The sequence below is a fragment of the Pinus tabuliformis genome, chromosome 2_1 (assembly GCF_031772625.1).
Source record: "Pinus tabuliformis cultivar Carrire ecotype Pingquan chromosome 2_1, CPIR1, whole genome shotgun sequence".
Taxonomy (NCBI): Eukaryota; Viridiplantae; Streptophyta; class Pinopsida; order Pinales; family Pinaceae; genus Pinus; species Pinus tabuliformis.
Window position 1 is genome coordinate 186,477,380 of NC_142299.1, and position 21,264 is coordinate 186,498,643.

General features: G+C 40.7%; 3 protein-coding genes across 3 annotated transcripts in view; all 3 read left to right on the plus strand.

Annotated features, from left to right (window-relative positions):
• Positions 1-21,264, plus strand: part of EMB1586 (P-loop containing nucleoside triphosphate hydrolases superfamily protein) — a 62,069-nt gene that overhangs the window by 23,260 nt on the left and 17,545 nt on the right.
• Positions 15,916-16,443, plus strand: LOC149199353 (uncharacterized). The gene has a single exon (XM_089400551.1). It carries the CDS (start codon positions 15,916-15,918, stop codon positions 16,441-16,443), a length of 528 nt encoding a protein of 175 aa, XP_089256677.1.
• On the plus strand, positions 17,726-18,427 carry LOC149199354 (uncharacterized). Its single transcript, XM_089400552.1, has one exon. It carries the CDS (start codon positions 17,726-17,728, stop codon positions 18,425-18,427), a length of 702 nt encoding a protein of 233 aa, XP_089256678.1.

The window sequence follows — 21,264 nt, forward strand, 5'->3', positions numbered from 1 at the left end:
GCATTTCTAGGCCCTACCCAAGGTATGAGGATGTGTGGATGCCAAATCCCAATGAACCAATGGTCAGTTGAACCGAAGAAGGGAGGTGGAATAAGGTCTCGTAATGTAAGATAAGAAAGTGCTATGGAATAGGGATAAACGAAGCTACACTATCTCAATCATGTTTTCCCAAATAGTGCCCCTTCCTAAAGCCATGTGCCATTAGGGGCGGTCCCATTGGACTAGGATAGAAAATTAACACTCCCATTTAAGGTGAGGGAACAAGACTACGACCAAGAACCTTCTTTCTTCCAAGACACCCCATAATCCTTGCCAAAATGGCCAAATAAAAACAAGCATAAGCACCCAATTACATAATGAATAAAGTACCTTTCGATCAGAAGCCCATCTTCCAACATGTGCTCTTGACAAATGGGCGAGGAAACATATGACTAATGTAGAATGGCATGCTGCATCAACTACAAAGTGGCTCTTAGGGGTTGCTGGTTGGAAGAGATGAATAGGGGAAAAGTTTCCACTAAGGGTGACCCACTTTTGGTGGGTAACATCTGGCTCCAAATGGGACATGAGCTCACCATAGAGCGCATGATCCATGTACTCAGATGGGGAATTCATGAGAACTGCAACAATCTCCTTGGATCGTAGACTTGTAACTTGCACACTACAAAACTAATGGTTGGGAGCATGTGCACAAGGCATGCTACAATAATCCATATTGAAAAGTAAATCTATGCAAGTCTAATTTAATCTAGCATGATAACATGATATGTTGATGTTAGCTACACAAAAAGAATATGCAATGCACCTACAATACCATGCAATGATAGTATACAATGTATGAGCTAAGTATATCATACAACAAATGTAACCAACATATCATCGAATCAACATTGTACTTCCCTCCCCTATGATTAATTATGAGATAAATACAAGAGCACACATATTAATCATGACACTCATATGTGAGATCACAAGGGTGGGAGGTGGGGAAACAAGATGAACACACTTTATGAAAAGGATTCATGGATGTAAGGGAAAAAGGAGAATCATGTTCACACCACTGGATAACTCCTTCAAGTTTGAAAATAGAGGAGTGAACAATCGAGCTTAAGCACTCCTTCTCAAAAGCCTCCTTAGTGATGCAATGCTCCATGTTGTCCTTAGGTACATGATGAGGAGATGGCTAGCATGGAGGATTACTACAACTAGGTTGCTCATGACAAGGGTCATATTGAAAAGGGGCAATCAACATAGCTCTTCACTCTCAAGACTAGGGTCCCAAGGATGGCTGAAAAATATCAATGATCATCTCATCATTGATGACATGTCACATCAAGCAAGACAATGTTCCCATCAACATCATCATCAGTATCATAAATTGGATCCTTGTTGAAGGAATGGCCACTGACATCCCATTTCCTTTCTTCAACACGCAAGAACTCAGAGATGTCAACCTCCAAGGGGGTCAATTAGATCAACCTTTTCAAGGTCTTCAAGGAGTGCATTATCATAGATAACATTTTTGAAAAGGGAGGAGCTATTCTCAACTTCATTTAACAAGGAGCCATCTTCATCATGCCTCTTCTCAAAATCACCTTCAAAATCTTCACCAATGCTTTCATCTTGATGATCAAGAAAGGACCCTTGCTCACAACATTCTTCTTCAACTTCTTCACTATGGCTTAGGACCCTTGCTCATGATACCATGTACTTGAGGAAATTGACAACATGATCCATGGATGAAGAAGGATCTCCATTGAACTTTGGGTTATTTTTCACATAACTTGTGTCCCACCGATTTGGATATCTAGGTATTTCCTTGACATCCAAAGTAGGGAATATCTTATGCAAATTCCAAGGAGCCATTGCCTCAAGTCTTGCATAACATACAAATTAGGAGTCGCTAGGGGGAATTTAAGATGCCTTGAGAGATGCTTGCTCCACCCTACAAGCATTGAATTTGAAGTTTAATGAAGAAGAAGGGTTTCGTACTTCCAATGGAGTCGCCAAATACTGATCTATATTGTTGTATGGGGACAAGACACATGCTTCGTGTCCTTGGCAATGATGCCAAAAATGTTGTCACAAATAACAGGGGTTGGAGAGGGAAACCGTACTAGGTATAAAATAAACATATAAGCAACAATGGGGTAGTGGCCCATTGTCACCACAGTCAATACCCCTGTTATTTATGGACTTTGACTGATGGGAGGAGTCCTGGTAGGAAAGAGATCACTTATGATAGATATTCTATGGCTAAAGTATGAAATGATCTCACTAGAAGGTCTTCAAGAAAGACTCAATTTTGGTCCTATGCTTCATGTTACCGCTCAAACTAGCAGGGGGCATAAAAGGGACTCCTAAAGGGACAACTGCTAGGTCAAGGGCAACAATGGAGGCTTAGCCCACTATCACCTTAGCTAAGACTCCCTACTCTTTACAGACTTTCACCGATGGGAGGAGACCCGGTATATAGAAAGTCACTTGTGAAGGATGAATCAACCAATGGATGTGAAGTGACCTTAATGATCCTTTTCCTAGAAGGGGGTTAAGAATGGAGCTTACTTGCTCTTCAAGCAAGGTACAAAGATTTCTAGGATAAGGAGGTGAGGATTTGAGGGTTAGGTTAGAGGAATATGCCTTGTAAAGGAGTTTCCCAATCCTAAAATCCTTATTGAACTTGACTTCCTGAATGGTTCTTGAAGAATTGACCTTTCAAAGGTATGGGACCACACAGGACCAAGTGGACCCAACCTAGGTTAAGGAGAGAGAATCTAGCAACCAATGATGTTCTTAACCCAGACAAGGAAGGAGAAAGGATCAAAGCAAGAATTTCCAATTGAAAGTGTCAAATTGATCCTAATGAGGTGTTAGCCTAGGGAATACCAGGGCAAAGTTTGCTCTGAGAGCTAGGGCTTGGGTTATCTCACAACTCCACTCTCGGAATGACTTGAAATAGGAGGAGGCCTTGAGGACACACAAACACAGTGGAGGCTAGGAGATCAAAAGTTTTCTTGGGCTATTTTGTTGGGAAATTAATGCCCTAGGTGACCCAACTTGGCTAGACCTAGAAGAGAGAGGGACAGATGGAGAAAAATGTTCTTTGAGTGATCACCTATTGGCGGACCAGTGCCTTAATCCCTTGGGGAGAATGAGTCTAGGAGAATGATGAGAAAGGAACTTGTATTTTGGTCAAGGAGGCCTTAAGGACTACTTCGCTTGGCCTTTAGGGCAAGAAGAAGAGACCTCAAAGCTTTTATACTTCGCTTGGCAAAAAGAGATGGCTTATCAAGATAAATTCACTGGTGGAATTATCCCTAGGAGATTTCATTCATATACATGGCCCAAACATTGAGAAATGCTATATAGAAACAATAATTCCACAATGTTGCAATTATGCAATGCAACAGTTAGCCCTAGTATAACGAAAATGCCATTCATTGCAATGACAAAAGTAAAACAAGAATAACATTAAATGTGTGTACTTACATGTAATAAAACATATCCAACCATCAACAATTTGACAATAAAGAAGCTCCAAGATAAAATACTTCAATCCAAACATCAAAATTCATCCATGCTCCAATTCATCATCCCAGAAAAAGTGCGAAATTCTCTAAAGAGAAGAATGATCCAATCCAAAGTGATGATACAAATGAATTCATGTCTCTCCTATTTATACACTCATTAGGAGTTCAAATTACCTAATTTGAACCTACATTAGCCCATTAACTAAAATAATGTGCAAGTAACTATCTGATGGTGACAAGTCCACCATACTACCTCACAAATAAACTAATAAGCTTCCCAAGAGGTCGAATGATCAATAATGCATGTCGTTGGGCTCTCTCAGAAGCTTGATGAAGTTCGTAAGTGCAAAAACGATGAGTTGAACTTCTAAAAGTAATGGAAAAGGGGTTGGCCCCTTGTTCTCCACATAATAAACTTTTGGTACTCCCAATGGTTGTGAGGGCACACAAGTGATCTCATGGGTCTCCAAGTAAGTCGAAGATGCCTGTAGACCATCTGTAAGGGCTCAGATGATGGTGTAAGTGATGCCACATCATCCTACAAGTCCTGGGTCATCTGCTAAGTGCATGGTACATTTGTGGGGCCGATTGGGCAAAGGTGAACCAGGTGCATCTTCCTCATTCAATACATGATATCGAGTAATCTCTAAGCACCTCTAGGGATCCATGGAACACTGTTTATTGCTGTGGAGGCCCATGGCTCTCAACACACACCCTACATGTGCCAATGTAGCCCTCTAGAGGGTTGGGACCCCTTATAGGGAGACCAAACCCAAGATGGAGACCACTTGCAATCCTGCATAGGATCCAATGCATCCCGTAGCCTTCCAGTACCACAAGTCATCAAGGAAATCGAGTAAAAAAACTTACAAACCATGGACCACAGGTGGGGACTTCATAATGGCCTGCCCTTCCATAATGGGCTTTAGCATGTGCTAATGTCTCCCAACTCCAAATGGGGTTAACCAAGTATCCCACTAGGTGGTTTCTACTTTTAAAGGGGATAACATGTCCAAGGTACATCCTTTAAAATGTGGTGACATGTGATAAAAAAGTGAATGAAATAGGGAATGAGAAGGGGCAACCTTGGGCCACATGCTGGGGTACAAGGTAGCTAGTAAAAAGGGAAGCCCAAACTTGGGTATATAATGTATAAGTGGGAGCAATCGTGGTACATGAGGTATCCCGACCTTGATCTTTCCACCATTCCTTATATTCCTTTTGCCTTTTTATGATTTTTTTTCAATTAACTGCTTGGGGCTCAAGGGGTAAGAGCATGTTGTGTGAAATATAGCAGTGGATACCCCATTTTAAGGTAGGGCGGTTCATTTCCCACTAGGGGTTGGGACAATCATGGGTTCCTATATGATGAAGGGGGCTCATAGACCTTGTAGGAACCAGGTTGATGGCCATGATGATGGGGTAGAGCTCATGTATTGGTTTTTTCCAATGTGCTAAATGTGTTTGTCCAGACCATCTTTTGCATTTTGTGGTACGTTTCCCTGTTGAATGTTGCCAATTGTGCTTTTACTTTTCCTTTTAGCTGCATCAACCTCCGGGGCATCATTCTAGTCTTAACCCAAGGTGTGGGCAAGGGGAAGGGGAGAGCTAGCCCTATGTGGATCCAATGGTGGAATGTGGACCCAGGTGGGAGAAATGATGAATGGGGTAATAATGAGTGGAAAGGGGGGAATATATGCGGATGAGGGAGTGGGACCACGCAACCAAAATCAGTGTTTCTTGTGAAATACCATCCCTAAAGCCAAATGGTCAGTAAAAGAGATCCCACGAGACTAGAATCCAAGGTTAATATCCAAAAGGGGTCTAGGGGACAAGAGCACAGACCTAGCCCATTCTTTTCGCCGAATCCCCCCATTAATCCATGCCCAGAAGTGTCCATGATAAGAAAACTATACTACTTAATCACCAAATGATAATGCATCCCTTTAGGTTCGGGAGGCCCACCTTCAAAATACGATCACGACAGATTGGTAAAGGACCACATGGATGGCTCAGGTGGTGGAGAAATGGCACAACGAGCTAGTTGGTGGCTGCAAGGGGCTGTTGGCTACTAGTTGAGGACCATCTTGGAGAATTTTTTTCTCCTAGGGATATCACCCACAAAATGGTGGGTAACATTTGGCTCCAACTGGGACGTGATCTCTTGAAGAAGTGGACGAAGCTACTTGAATGGGAGGTCACGAGAACTCCAACAATCTCTTGGTTACCGTAGACCTGTTACCTAGACATATAATAAATGAAAACACACAGGGCAATCACACATGCTTAATGTTAGGCCATAAAATCAACAAGAAAGTAAATATAATGCAAATTTAATCTAAATGCATCTAATCTACCATGAGAAATATCATATGATGTTAGTTCTAATGAGAAAGTGAGCATGCAATGCATCCTATCCTAACATGCATATAGTAATCTAATACTAAGTGTAATCATAAAGCCGATGTAACCAACATATCATCACATCAATGTGCATATGCTTACCAGTATGATTACTCATGTAGCAACTCCCAAATCGGATGCGGACATAGTCACATGGCAGATGAAGCGGGTGGGAGGCAGGAAAACATGATCTCCACTTGAGGTAAAGGGAAGTCCTAGGAGAAAGAAAATAGGTCAATCTAGAAGTCTCGGGCTTTCCTTCTAAGAACACAATGGTGGAATGAATGATCACTCTTAAGAACTCCTTATCACAATCATTGTTTATAATATTATGCTTTGTAGATGCCACAAGGTTGTGATGAGAGGGGTACGAAGGGTGAGGGAAAGGAGTGCAACAAGTAGGTTGCTCAAGGTGGTGGTCACATTGGAGAGGGAAGGTCATGGAGTGGTCAAAATCCTGAGGAGTCAAAGGAGATAATGTATATTCAATGAAGGGTTCTTCCTTGACACCATATTCAGAAGAGGGAAAGGGCTCATGGTCACTTGAGATCATATGAAAAGGGGCGGGGTACTCGCTTGAGGAAGACTTGATATGATGAGCAAGAGGGGAAGGCAAAGGGAAGGTTGAAGTGTCATATTCAACGGGTTTTCCTTCCTCAAAATCATAACCTAAAGGCTCAAGTGATTTGTTTATATAATCATAAGGAGGATAGGTAAGGGCCTTGTTGCTTTCCTCATTATAAGCATCAAATATTGGGTTTTCCTTAAAAGGAGAATCAATTACTTCCAACTGTCCCTCTTCACGCAAGGGAAAATAACAATCCTCCTTCCCAAGGGTATCGATGGGTATGTCATCGCAAGTCATTCCCGGGATAAAGGGAAAACCAATCTCAGCCTCATCCTCTTTGTCGGTATCATAAGTGGGAGCACAATCAAATTGAAGCCCAACAATTTCCCATTTCTATTTTTCAATGTGGAAGTATTCTCCAACATCATATTCCAAGGGGCTAATGGGGTCAACTTCCTCGAGATTCTCTAAAGAAGAGTCATCGGGGGTAATATCCTTGAGAAAGGTAAGGTTGGTCTCAATTTCACTTTCCATAAACTCATCTTTCCCAATACTTGTGTTTTCAAAGTCATCTTGTTCATCATGTGGACCTAATGAGGATTTGTCATCCTACTCATCACTAAGACCCTCAAGGTTATCTCCAACTTCTTCATCTTGACTAATGAGACCCTCCCTTCGGAGGGCTTCCTTTAGGCTTTCATATGAAACTTCATTAGATTGGAATTTGGGTCCCTTATACTCTATAAGTTTATTTAGCAACTTGATAAGTGATGAAATGCTTTTGGGCTGACACGAGTCTAGCCAACTTCGGTGCTTGTATTCAATAAAAGAAATAAATAACTCCATGAGGCTGTCTAGATGAGCCACATTCACTTCAGAAGAATGCTTCATAAGTTTTGCTATGTGGTCCATTGCTGTGGATGGATCACCCTTGAATTATGGCATATTTTGCATAAACTTCCAATCTAGGCCATTTGGGTATCCCAGAACCCATGTGATATCCAAAGCAGGAAACCACTCATGAAGCTTTTTAGAAGCCATTGATATTTATATATTTGATATCGTGGGAGTCGTTAGGGTGAACTAAGATTGCCTTAACAAATGCTTGCTTCACCCTACAAGCATTGACTTCGAAGTTCAATGAAGATCCAGGGCTTTGTTCTTCCAATGGAGTAGCCAATAATTATATTGTCAATGTGTTGTATGGGGAATAAAATACACATTTCGTGTCCTCGGCAACAACGCCAAAATGTGACTGCACAAATTATAGGGGGCATAAAAGGGACTCCTAAAGGGACAACTGCTAGGTTAAGGGAAACAATGGAGGCTTAGCCCACTGTCACCTCAGCTAAGACTCCCTACCCTTTACCGACTTTCACCGATGGGAGGAGACCCGGTATATAGAAAGTCACTTGTGAAGGATGTGAAGTGACCTTAATGATCCTTTCTCTAGAAGGGGTTTAAGAATGGAGCTTACTTGCTCTTCAAGCAAGGTACAAAGATTTCTAGGATAAGGAGGTGAGGATTTGAGGGTTAGGTTAAAGGAATATGCCTTGTATAGGAGTTTCCCAATCCTAAAATCCTTATTGAACTTGACTTCTCGAATGGTTCTTGAAGAATTGACCTTTCAAAGGTACGGGACCACACAGGACCAAGTGGATCCAACCTAGGTTAAGGAGAGAGAATCTAGCAACCAATGATGTTCTTAACCCAGACAAGGAAGGAGAAAGGATCAAAGCAAGAATTAACAATTGAAAGTGTCAAATTGATTCGAATGAGGTGCTAGCCTAGGGAATACCAGTGGAAAGTTTGATCTGAGAGCTAGGGCTTGAGTTATCTCACAACTCTACTGTTGGAATGGATTCAAAATTGGAGGAGGCCTTGAGGACAAACACCAACATAGTAGAGGCTAGGAGATCAAATTTTTTCTTGGGCTATTTTGTTGGGAAAGTGAAGCCCTACTGACCCAACTTGGCTAGACCTAGAAGAGAGAGGGACAGGTGGAGAAAAATGTTCTTTGAGTGATCACCTATTGGCGGATCAGTGCCTTAATCCATTGGGGAAAATGGAGTCTAGGAGAATGATGAGAAAGGAACTGGTATTTTTGTCAAGGAGGCCTTAAGGACTACTTCGCTTGGCCTTTAGGGCAAGAAGAAGAGACCTTAAAGATTTTATACTTCTCTTGGCAAAAAGAAATGGCTTATCAAGATAAATTTATCGGTGGAATTATCCCTAGGAGATTTCATTCATATACATGGACCAAACATTGAGAGATGATATATAGAAACAATAATTCCACAATGTTGCAATTATGCAATGCAACAATTGCCCTAGTATAGGGAAAATCCCATTTAATGCATATGAAAAAAGTAAAACAAAAATAACATTAAATGTTTGTACTTACATGTAATAAAACATATCCAACCATCAACAATTTGACAATAAAGAAGCTCCAAGTTAAAATACTCCAATCCAAACATCAAAATTTATTCGTGCTCCAATTCATCATCCTAGAAAAAGTGTGAAATTCTCTAAAGAGAAGAATGATCCAATCCAAAGTGATGATACAAATGAATTCATGTCTCTCCTATTTATACACTCATTAGGAGTTCGAATTACCTAATTTGAGCCTACATTAGCCCATCAACTAAAATAATGTGCAAATAACTATCTAATGGTGACAAGCCCACCAAACTAGCTCACAAATAAAATAATAAGCCTCCCAAGAGGTCGAATGATCAATAATGCATGTTGTTGGGCTCTCTCAGAGGCCTGATGAAGTCCATAAGTGCCAAAATGATGAGTTGGACTTCCAAAAGTAATGGACAAGGGGTTGGCCCCTTGTTCTCCACATAATAAACCTGTGGTGCTCCCAATGGCTGTGAGGGCACACAAGTGACCTCATGGGTCTCCAAGTAAGTCGAAGATGCCTGTAGACCATCTGTAAGGGCTCAGATGATGGTGTAAGTGATGCCACATCATCCTACAAGTCCTGGGTCATCTGCCAAGTGCATGGTACATTTGTGGGGCTGACTGGGCAAAGGTGAACCAGGTGCATCTTCCTCATCCAATAGGTGATATCGAGCAATCTTTGAGCATCTTTGGGGATCCATGGAGTGCTGTCTACTGCTGTGGAGGCCCATGGCTCTCAACACACACCCTACATGTGCCAATGTAGCCCTCTGGAGGGTTAGGACCCTGTATAGGGAGACCAAACCCAAGATGGAGACCACTTGCAATCCTGCATAAGATCCAATGCGTCCCCTAGCCTTCCAGTACAACAAGTCATTAAGGAAATCGAGTAAAAGAGCTTACAAACCATGGACCACAGGTGGGGACTTCATAATGGCCTGCCCTTCCATAATGGGCTTTAGCATGTGCTAATGTCTCCAAACTCCAAATGGGGTTAACCAAGTATCCCATTAGGTGGTTTCTACTTTTAAAGGGGATAATATGTCCAAGGTACATCCTTTAAAAGGTGGTGGCATGTGATAAAGAGGTGAATGGAATAGGGAATGAGAAGGGGCAACCCTGGGCCACATGCTAGGGTACAAGGGTAGCTAGTAAAAGGGAAGCCCACACTTGGGTATATAATGTATAGGAGGGAGAAATCGTGGTACATGAGGTGTCCCGGCCTTGATCTTTCCACCCTTATTTATATGCCTTTTGCCTCTATGATTTTTTTTCAATTAACTGCTCGGGGCTCAAGGGGTAAAAGCATGTTGTGTGAGATATAGCAGTGGATACCCCCTTTTAAGGTAGGGTGGTTCATTTCCCACTAGTGGTTGGGACAATCATGGGTTCCTATATGATTAAGGGGGTTCATAGAGCCTATAGGAACCAGGGTGATGGCCATGATGATGGGGTAGAACTCATGTATTGGCTTTTGCCCACGTGCTAAATGTGTTTGTCCCGACCATCTTTTGCATTTTGTGGTACGTTTTCCTATTGAATGTTGCCAATTGTGCTTTTACTTTTCCTTTTTGTTGTATCAACCTCCGGGGCATCATTCCAGGCCTGACCCAAGGTGTGGGCAAGGGGGAGGGGAGAGCTATCCCTATGTGGATCCAGTGGAGGAATGTGGACCCAGGTGGGAGAAATGATGAATCGGGTAGTAATGAGTGGAAATGGGGGAATATATGCGGATGAGGGAGCAGGACCACGCAACCAAAATCAGGGTTTCTCGTGAAATACCATCCCTAAAGCCAAATGGTTAGTAAAAGAGATCCCACGAGACTAAAATCTAAGGTTAATATCCAAAAGGAGTCTAGGGGACAAGAGCACAAACCTAGCACATTCTTTCTGTCGAATCCCCCCATTAATCCATGCCCTGAAGTGTCCATGATAAGAAAACTATAATACTTAATTACCAAATGACAAGGCATACCTTTAGGTTCGGGAGGTCCACCTTCAAACATACGATCATGGCAGATGGGTGAGGGACCACAAGGCTGGCTCAAATGGCAGAGAAATGGCACAACGAGCTAGTTGGTGGCTGGTGGCTACCGGCTAAGGAACATCTTGGAGAATTTTTTTCTCCTAGGGATATCACCCACAAAATGGTGGGTAACACTTCACATGGAAGCAATTCATTTTCTATGAAGATACCTAGAAATGGAGGAACAAGACATAGGGTTTGATTGAAGTGTTGGAGTAACTCAAGGTTGAGGCAAGGATAAAAGGTTTCTTACAATGTATATTAGCTAAGCCAAGGCTCATGAAACCTTTAAGAAAGTCCTTAAGTTGAAGGAAGAAAAACTAGGGTTTCCCTCTTAGGGCAAACACCTAGGGCAAGAGAATTTATGGATGAAATTGAAGTGGATTCCCACCAAATTGATAGGTTTTGTGGCAAACCCTACCAACTTGATGTTTTGGCTCTCCAACCACCAAAATACCTCTTCCCTAGAATTTGGCCCTAAGCCCTAGCCTTGAAATGAGTGAATTTAGGAGAGAGAAAAGATGGATAAATATGAGATTGATCACCAACAAGTTGGACTAGTGCCTTGTTCCTTATGAGAATGGAATGTAGGATGATTTAAGTTAGCTAAACTTGTTTTCAAAGAGGCTAAAATTTGATACCCTAGCAAGCAAATTTCAAGCATTTACCCACTCAATGAAAAGTGGTTTTTTCATGGGGGAGCTACAATGAGTTCCCCACTAGGACTATTCAATACATGTTATACATGAGTAATGTATGCAATATTCATCTAGATAGTAATTCCATTAATTTTCAATAAAATAGGGTACAATTTTACCATGACCTAGAATCAATAATTCCATACATTAGACATAGAAAAATAGATATTCAATAATAAAGAGCACTTACAAGACAACATGCAAGAATTCCTTCCATTATCAAAGAATAGCTCTAAGAAATATCCAAGAATAAGCTCCAAATGTCAAAATGCATCCAAGAGATCCAAATCTTCCACAAGAGAACAAGTGTGAATTCCTCTATGAGGCCGAAATTCCAAGTGTGATGATGATAAGAGATCAAATGAGGTCTCTCCAATTTTTTTGTGCTCTAACATGTCCTATGTTAGCCTTGAAGCCCCTATAACAATAAAATAATGAGCAAGCAAAGGCCTAGGTCACAAGTTGGCCTGGTAGGTTTTACAAAAAAATTTATCTCCAAAAATGCTAGCCGAAATGTTGACGTTATGCTTGTGTTGGCTTCCTTTGGGCTGACATTGAGGCCTTTTGGTGCCATGACAATTGTAGAAGGCCTCTAAAATCAAGATCCATGGGTTGGCCCTTGTACCTCAGTGCAAATAATCCTGTGGCGCCCACATGTGGGTTTGGTGCACAAAAGTGGGTCTCATGGGTCTCCAAGTGACAAAATCTTTGTATCTACTTCAACGTTGAGGGTGTTGAAGATGGTGCTAGCCATCCCATGTCTCAAGGCATGAGACAAACCGCATTTGGGCCCTGGATCAACTACCACACCATATATATCTGGGGGCAAACTAGTCCAACGCATCATCCACTGAATAATATAGGGTAAAGTGCAAAAAGCTGTGGTTGCTGAAGGTGCCCATGGCTGTGAATGATGCTTTACAACTGTCCGGAGAGCATCACTTGATTTTGAGTCACTTGGAGAGCCATGAAACCCATTTTGGAGCCCCAAGCCCAAAATTGGGGTCCTGGGGATGTTTTGCAGCATAAGGAGGGCATCACCCTCTTCATCATGATTTTTGAGGTTGTCTTCCACGCTTCTACCACCAGAGGCCTCAACTCTGCCTCTCTAGGCCTATTCACATGCATGATGTCAGCCTTTTGTGAGCTTAAGCGAGAGATAAATGATTTTTTAAAAGCTATCATGGTTGGCTTGTAACCATGGGTGGGTTACTTAGCATTTAGGGCATGTAGAGAGGCTAGTTCACTTGTATTTCGACCTCCTTGGTCATGTATATATTGGTGAGACTATCTCTCATTTCAAACCATCAACTCTTGGATTTTCGACCTTATTAGCAAATTCAAACTTGCAATTCGTGGAGGATTTTTGGTGATTATGGATGCATTTTGATGTGTGGATAATTTTGTCTCATTTTTGGAGCTTCTAATTGGCATTGTTATGGATGGATATACTCTTCGCTATCTTGTAAGTGCTCTTTTATGATGAATTTCTGATTTTCGCTAATGTCTAATGCATGGAATAATGTCTCATGGTTATTAATGTGCCCTAATTGTTGAAGTATTGTTTCAAATTGTAACTATTGGGAATTTTGCATGTGTTACTCATTTGATAGTGAATGAATGAATGTTCCTAGGGGATTATTGCATTTTATCCTTGAAACTCCATTAACAAGTGTCAAAGAAGTATAAATATCTAAAGGGGTAGCGAAAGCTTGTTCCTTTAGGTCTCCTTGAAGAGTGAGTTGCCCATATCAAGATCATTCATGACTCCAAACCTGCCAATGGCTAGGCACTGATCTTAAATTCTTGGTGGTCACCTAAAACTCAAAAGTATATCTCTTTTAACCTATATTTTTTGTCCCTTTAAGGATAAGGGGGCTCATCTAGGGCTTGGTGTGAAATCCCTTGAAGGAGGAATTTTTGAATTTCGTTTGGGTAGAAATCTTCCTTTGTGTCTCCTCTAGAGGACCTCAAGTTTTGGTGGAATTCCCTTAGTGGATTCTCCATAAATTTTGATGTCTTGGTTGTCACATCAAGAGGGAGCCCTAGAAGCTAATCCTTCAACGTAGGGATTGTTTGAAGGCATTTTCTTTAGTACATGGTGAATTAAATCATACATTTCCTTTTCTCTCACCTACCTCAACCTTGGATGCACCCTTTTCTTGTGTTAAATCTCAACCCTAGGTCTTGTCTAGTTATTTTCAAAAGGGGTTTTTGGTGGAAAGTCTTACTAGCTTCTCCCAAGGCTTGCGCCTTTTTTGAATATTTCCATTGAATGAGCTGCCTTTCCTCACTTCAAACTTATTAAAAAAATAATACCACAAGTGAGTAATACTGGGACTTCTCCCATCGATGAAAATCCGAGAAGAGCTGGGGACTTAGGCTGTAGTGATAGTGGGCCTCAGTTCTAAGTATTGTTGTGCCCTAGAGCTTTTGCCTCTTCACAAGGTCTACTAGTTTGTGCAACAACATCTTTGACACCGTTGCCGGGGAAGAAGCGGGTTGTGCCTTCCCTATGAATCATTGAGGAGTTGATTCTTAAAACGAGACTATAGATACGCCTTTGGTGACTCTGAGTTATTATAAGTATGGAAGCTAGTACACAAAAGTATTAAAGGGATGGAGGAACCCCACCTATATCATTTTTCGATAGGGTTAGTCTTAAATTAAGACCTACCAAATGGACATGCCATACTCTAGGCCCTTTTGACTTTGGAAATATCTTAGGGCTCCTCATCCTACTCCCCAAGAACATTAAGAATTACCAACGTTTGGTGGAAGCAAACAAGAAAACCCCCAACAACACTTGGAGGCTTTCTTTAGATTCTTGGTTGGTAAAAGACATGAGGATGTGATTATGAGATTCTTTGCTCGCACATTCACTAGTTATGCTCTTGAATGGTTTCGTAACATCCAATGCGGATCGATATCGGATGTGATTATGAGATTATTTGCTTGCACATTCACTGGTTATGCTCTTGAATGGTTTCGTAACATCCAATGCGGATCAATATCAACTTGGGATGGCTTCCTTGAACTATTCATCAAAAGATGGGCTGAAGAAAAAAGTGTGGCTGAATTGCACACAAATTTCATTCTAGTCAAGATAGGAGAAGATGAATCCATGGAAGAGTTTAATTGTAGATTTAATATGTATGTCCAACTTGTTTAAGGAAACCTAAAACCTCCCGATGATGTTCTAGAATCCTATCTACAAGCGTTTGAGGGGGGCATTAGCATACAACCTTAAGAGCTATGAGCCATCGAGTCTTCTTGTTGCCCAAAACTATGCTCTTAAAATTAGTAGTCTCCCAAGAAACTATTAATGCAACATTTGAGGACGACAGTGAGGTCACTTCCTTGATGGATGAAATTAATAATCACGCCCCTACCTATGCCAAGAACAAAGCCTCATATGTTCTAGAATTGACAATCTCCTAAGGCAATCTAGCATGGTTGAAAAGGTCCCTAAACCTAGTAATGATCCTCCCATCATTATATATCCTATACAAATACTTGCTATACCATTCTATATTTTTTTTCAAACGAAAAAAATAGACATCCTTCATTAAAATGATTAAAGAGGAGTTACATACTCTTTTCTCTTCGTTCAGTGAGCCCAAGCTCATTCTTCTTACTTGCAAAAATATCTACAAGGAGAATAGGGCGCCAGGGGGCGCACAAAACATAAGTCAAATGGAAACACTATCCCTGAGTGTTAGAAAGACCAAAATACAGGGTGCCGCATAAAGCATGATCCAACAAACCATTTTCTAGAGAAAAATAGCAAAAACCTAGGTAGCCAAAAAAGCCTACCAATCCATTGTGATGTCTAATTTGGGGGTAAGACATTGAAGAATTGTATTCTCGATTCTGGATTAATTACCAACATCATTCTGCTTATGATAATGAGGGGTTTAGGTTTGAAAAATACTAGAGGATAGAAGAACACGTGCACTATTGGAACTAAAAAGGTCAAGGTGTATGGGGTTGTAGCAAATCAAAAGGTATCATTGGAAGGATATCCCAAGACAAAGACAACAATTGACATATTGCTAGTAGATAATAGATATCTCGTTTGAATGGGGAACTCTTCTTTCTCAAAATTTTCTAAACCAATTAGGGGCCATTTTTTCCGATGACAGGTCACAAGCCAAAATTGCCATGGAAGAGAATTCTTATGTCATATTGTATCGACAACCTTTTACTAGGCCTTTCATTATTCTCCATGGGGATTATGATGATGAGATACTAGAGGAGGAATTTGGTTAATGGAAGATGTATATTGATGAGGCAAATCCTGATCCGGAAGTTGAGGGTACATGGACTATGTATTTTGATGGAGCTAGTTCAAAATCGGGGGCAGGAGTTGGCATAGTTCTTATATCCTCATCTGGAAAGCATACTTTGTTTTCTCTCTACCTAGATTTTAAATGTACTAACAACGTAGCTGAATACGAAGCTTTGATTTTAGGTTTGGAGGCTGCAAGGTCTAAACAAATCGAAAAGTTGATGGTCATTGGGGATTATGACCTCGTTGTCTCGCAAGTTAGAGGATTTTTTGGCACCGAGAGTGAAGGTTTGATTCCTTACAAAAAAAGAGTGTCCAAAATCATTAAAGGTTTTAGAGACTTCTCCATTAAGGTTGTTCCTAGAAATTATAATCAACTGGTTGATACTTTGGCTATGGCGGCCTCTAGTGATCAAATCCTTGATAAAGGGCTTCTAGAACATGGGAGGTGTGTCATTAATACTGTATGTCGTCTTGCTGTACCTGGTCATTCTAAGAATTGGCCTGTGTTTTAGGATGATAAGGACACAATGGGTTTTCTCCAAGATGAAGAACAAGTGAGGAATAAAGAAAAGAATATTGATTGGGAAAGCCAATTTGACAGGGATGGCAGGACATTAATCATCAATGATATTCGGGAATCCTCCGATACCATTGATTTAAACCAAGTTCCCCATCATCACCTCAAACAATCAAGATAGGAAAGAATCTCACCAATCCCGAGAAGATTGAGTTGGAAAAGCTGCTACGTGAATTCAAAGATGTTTTCGCTTGGTCTTATCAAGATTTAAAGGCATAAAGGCATACAATCCCGAAATTATCAAACACACCATCCCTCTTCAAGAAGGTGCAAAGCTCGTTAAGCAAAAATTGAAGAGAATTAACCCAAGGCTAGCCCCTTTGGTCAAAGAAGAACTCAAGAAGATGGTTGATGCTGATATTGGTATTATTGCCCTCATTAGGCATTCATCATGGGTATCCAACCCTGTGGTGACTCCGAAGAAAATTGGGAATATTAGAATGTGCATTGATTTTAGGGACCTGAATAAAGTTTCACTAAAAGATAATTACCCATTACCCAATATGGAAAACCTCTTACAAAGAATAACAAGATCCCAAATGATGTCCGCCCTTGATGGATTCTCAAGATATAACTAGCTTGTGCTGAGTGAGGAAGATAACTAAAAACTACTTTCACCACTCCATGGGGAACATATAAATACTTAAGAATGCCCTTTGAATAATTAATGCTGGATATACCTTTCAAAGGGCTATGGATTTTGCTTTCCGGGGTTTAATAAGCAAGACAATTGAGATTTATCAAGATGATTTGATAGTTGCCTCCAAAGAGAGATATGACCATTGCAAGCACCTTAGGAAAGTATTTGAAAAATGCCAACAATATAATATCTCCCTTAACCCAAAGAAATCCATTTAGGATTGGATCAAGGAAAGTTGTTAGGGCATATCATATCCAAGGATGGGATTAGCATAGACCAAGAAAGAATTGATGCCATTAGAAACATCCTGGTGCCTAAAGACAAAGGATCACTATGATCTTTCTTTGGGAAAATCAATTTCATTAGATAATTTGTCCCAAACTTTGCTGAGGTTGTTAAGCCCAAGAATGACTTGTTGAAAAAGGACGTGCATTATATTTGGGATGATCCTCAAGCAAAGTCATTTGCCAAAATCAAAGATAGAATATCTTTTGTCCCTGTGTTGACAAGCCTTGATTATTCCAAAGAGTTCATTATTTATTCCTTTGCATCTGAGGATACCATAGATGGAGTATTAATGCAAAAGGGCGAGGAAGGTAATGAGAAACCAATAACATTCATGAGCAAACCTTTAAGAGATGCTGAAACCAGGTACACTCTCACCGAGAAACAAGCATATGCCTTGGTCAAGTCATTGAAGTATTTTAGAATATATGTGGGGTACAATAAGATACATGCATATGTTCCTCATCCTGCTGTTAAAGACGTGCTTACCCAAAGTGATTGTCTGGGATCAAGGGGGAAATGGGTCTCAAAAATCCAAGAATATGATATAGAAATTCGCCCTAAGAAAATTGTTAGAGGTCAAGGTTTGGCTCAAATGTTGATGGAGGGTGACAAAGCCATTCAAGAAGGTGAACAAGAAAGAGTATGTGCTACTGCTGTTGAACTTGAGCATGATGAATTGTATTCAAACATCATATATTATTTACACAATTTGACAACTCCTCCAACATTGTCTGACCACAAGAAGAGGGCCCTTCGATTGAAAGCTGCTAAATATTGTTTGACCCAAGAGGGGTTAGGATGGATGAACCCTGATGGAATACTCCTCCGATGTGTAAGTAAGGAAGAATCAATTAACTTGGTTAAAGAATTCCATACTGGATTTTGTGGGGGGCATTATGTTGCTAGAACCATTGCGCATAAGATATTAAGGGCAGGGTATTATTGGCCAACAATCTTTGCTGATACATTAGATTTCGCTAAGAAGTGCTAACCTTGCCAATTGTTTGCAGGAGAACAACGAATGCCTGCTCTCCCCCTAAAGAATGTTGTAGTAGAGGCACCATTCCAACAATGGGATTTGGACTTTATTGGTGAGTTTAAGGACAACTCTAGTAATGGGTATAAGTGGATCCTCACTACGACTGATTATTTCACAAAATGGGTCAAAGCTATACCCACTAAGAATGCCACTGATAAAGTTTTCATGGATTTCTTGGAGGAAAGGATCATAACATGATTTAGTGTTCCCACCAAAATTGTGACAGAAAATGCTAAAGCCTTTGACTCCATGGCGCTAACATCCATGTGTTGCAAGTATGGTATTGTGCTAGTGCATTCATCTAATTATTACCCACAGGGAATGGTCAAGCTGAGTCAAGTAATGATCTGTAAACTGTCGTGGATATTCCACTGGACAGTTCGTCACAACATATCTAATAATATTATATTAAAACTCTGAAAATTATACACTATTACAGTTTATTAAACTTTAAGATCTGTGGATTTAACTGTAATTAGTGCATGCATGCGAATGGAAATTATGCAGAAAAGTAGAGAACGACAAAATAAGCACACACATACACAAGACACAAGATATGCTCTCTGGGAAACCCTTTCGAGAGAAAACCCAGTTGGAAGGTGAGGCCGCTTCACTCTCTTTCTCTGTCTGGAAATATGGCTGCAGGTACAAAAAAGTAATGCATGTGGCCCGTGGGCTGCTATAGTGCATAGATCCTCTCTATGTGCTCTACCTCCTATGTGTTAGGATATTCCGACACATAGGATATAGTTAAGTTCAACTTGGTCTAGTTTAGAGTTAGGTATAGAGTTAGGTAAAGTGTGTTTCTTTACCGTTGTACATATTGTAACTTACAATCCGACGGTCACGATATGTAGTGATCCGACGGTTCACTCTCACCTCGGTATTATCGACACTTGATCCGTGGCTTGACACCCGATTGGTCCATGAGTTCTATTTAAAGCGCATGGAGGGTCATTGTTCGGGTAATCCGTGCATGAGAGAAGCTTATGTAAATTTTCATTCTTTGATTAATAAATTGTCTGTACCCACGTTGGGACAGGCCGTGGACTGTTTCCCTCCTTGCACTCTGAGGGTTTTAACCACGTCAAAAATACTGGTGTATTGATTTGAGATCTGGTTGTGAGCGGTGTCCTTTTGGTATTCTTTCTGAGGAACTTACCCTGTAAATTCCTACATGGTATCAGAGCTATTTGAGGGCCGCGTCCGTTGGTGATCCAAATCTGAAGCCGGTAGAACTGCATGCGGCTGTCGTTTCCTAGATCTGCTGTTTCTGACTGCTTTCTGGCCGAGAGGACTGCTCTGTTGCGTTCGGAGCATCTGTTTCAGTGAGGAACCCCTTTCGTTTCACGCGAAAAGGTTTCCGGTAGCCCTAGCTGCGTCATTTTTCAGATCGGGAGGTATACAGTGTTTTTTTTTGCAGTTTACTGTCATTTTCTCTCTGCTTATTTCGGTTTCGGTTTATTTAGCCTTTTTTTTCCCGGATCTATACCTTTCATTTCTGCGTATGCTCTTTGCCCTGCGACTCTGTGCGATCTGGGCAAATCAGAAACAGAAAGAAAGGATTTTTCTCATGCGTATGCTCTTTTCCCTGCACCTTAGTGTGATCTTGGAAAATCAGAAACATTGAGAAAAATATTTAGTTTTTCGGTTAAAAGCTAACTTTGAGATTTTTTTAAAAAAAATTCTAGTTTTTTGGCTAAAGCTAACTTTGAGCCGTAAGGTTCGTTTTTCTTTGCATATTCGTGTTGGGTTTTGTGTTTTGTGTTTTGTAGGGGAAAAGAGCCTTCCCAAGGCAAGCACGCAAATCAAGGCCCCCCCCCCCCCCCCTCTCTCTCTCTCTCTCTCTCTCTCTCTCTCAAATATTTTGTATAGATCAATTGGTTCAAAGACTTTTTTAGAGAGTAGAGGTCTTGGGTTCAAGTCTCCATTTTGTGGGGGCGGATTTTTTCATTCCCGCACATTCGCGCACTTTGCCGGCAACGTCAACAATTTTTTTTCAAAAAGCCATAACTTCTTCATCCGGAAGCCTTTTTCAGAGCCGTTTTTTTTAAAACCGCCTATTTTTTCGAGATCTATCCATTGGACCACTTACTTTCAGCATCTTCAGCTTCAGTTTTTTTTTCAAAAAATGGAAAGTCCATGCCAAGTCATTCTTGACAGCACTAACTACTTCCAATGGGTAGCCTACATGGGAGATTTACTTAGAAGTAAAGGTCTCTTCAGAATAGCCACAGACCAAGAGAAGAAACCCAAAGATGAAGACAAGGCCGAAAAATGGGAAAATAGACAAGATCAAGCACGTGGTTTGATAGGAATGTCTGTTTCTCCTGATCTTAGATTCCACATTGCAGAAATTGAAACTCCTCATGAAGCATTAGAAAAACTTGCTAAAGTTTTTGGGATTAAAAATGAAATTAGAGCCCATCAACTTGAGAATGAGTTGCTTACTTTGGATCCTAATAATTTTTCTTGCATTGAAGATTTCTTGTCCAAATTCAAGACCCTTAGATATCTCTTGGAAGGTGTTAAAGTTAAGAAAGAAGATGGTAACCTTATTTATTCCATCCTTACTAAGTTGGGACCAGCCTACTCTGTATTTGTTTCCACTTTCCATTCTACAAGGGAAGCTTTCATTTGTCAAGGCAAAGACTACAAACCCCCTTCCTTTGACTCCTTTTGTGATTCCTTAATAAGAGAACAAGAAAAACTCTTACACCTTGGTCTTCTTAATCTTGGAAACTCTTCCTCGAAAGCGTTAGCCGCCCAGCAGCAACCAAATTCAAAGA

What these genes read in the sequence shown, in the direction of transcription:
- LOC149199353 (XM_089400551.1), top strand. Translation starts at nt 15,916, where the DNA reads ATGTATATTGATGAGGCAAATCCTGATCCGGAAGTTGAGGGTACATGG.
- LOC149199354 (XM_089400552.1), top strand. Translation starts at nt 17,726, where the DNA reads ATGCAAAAGGGCGAGGAAGGTAATGAGAAACCAATAACATTCATGAGC.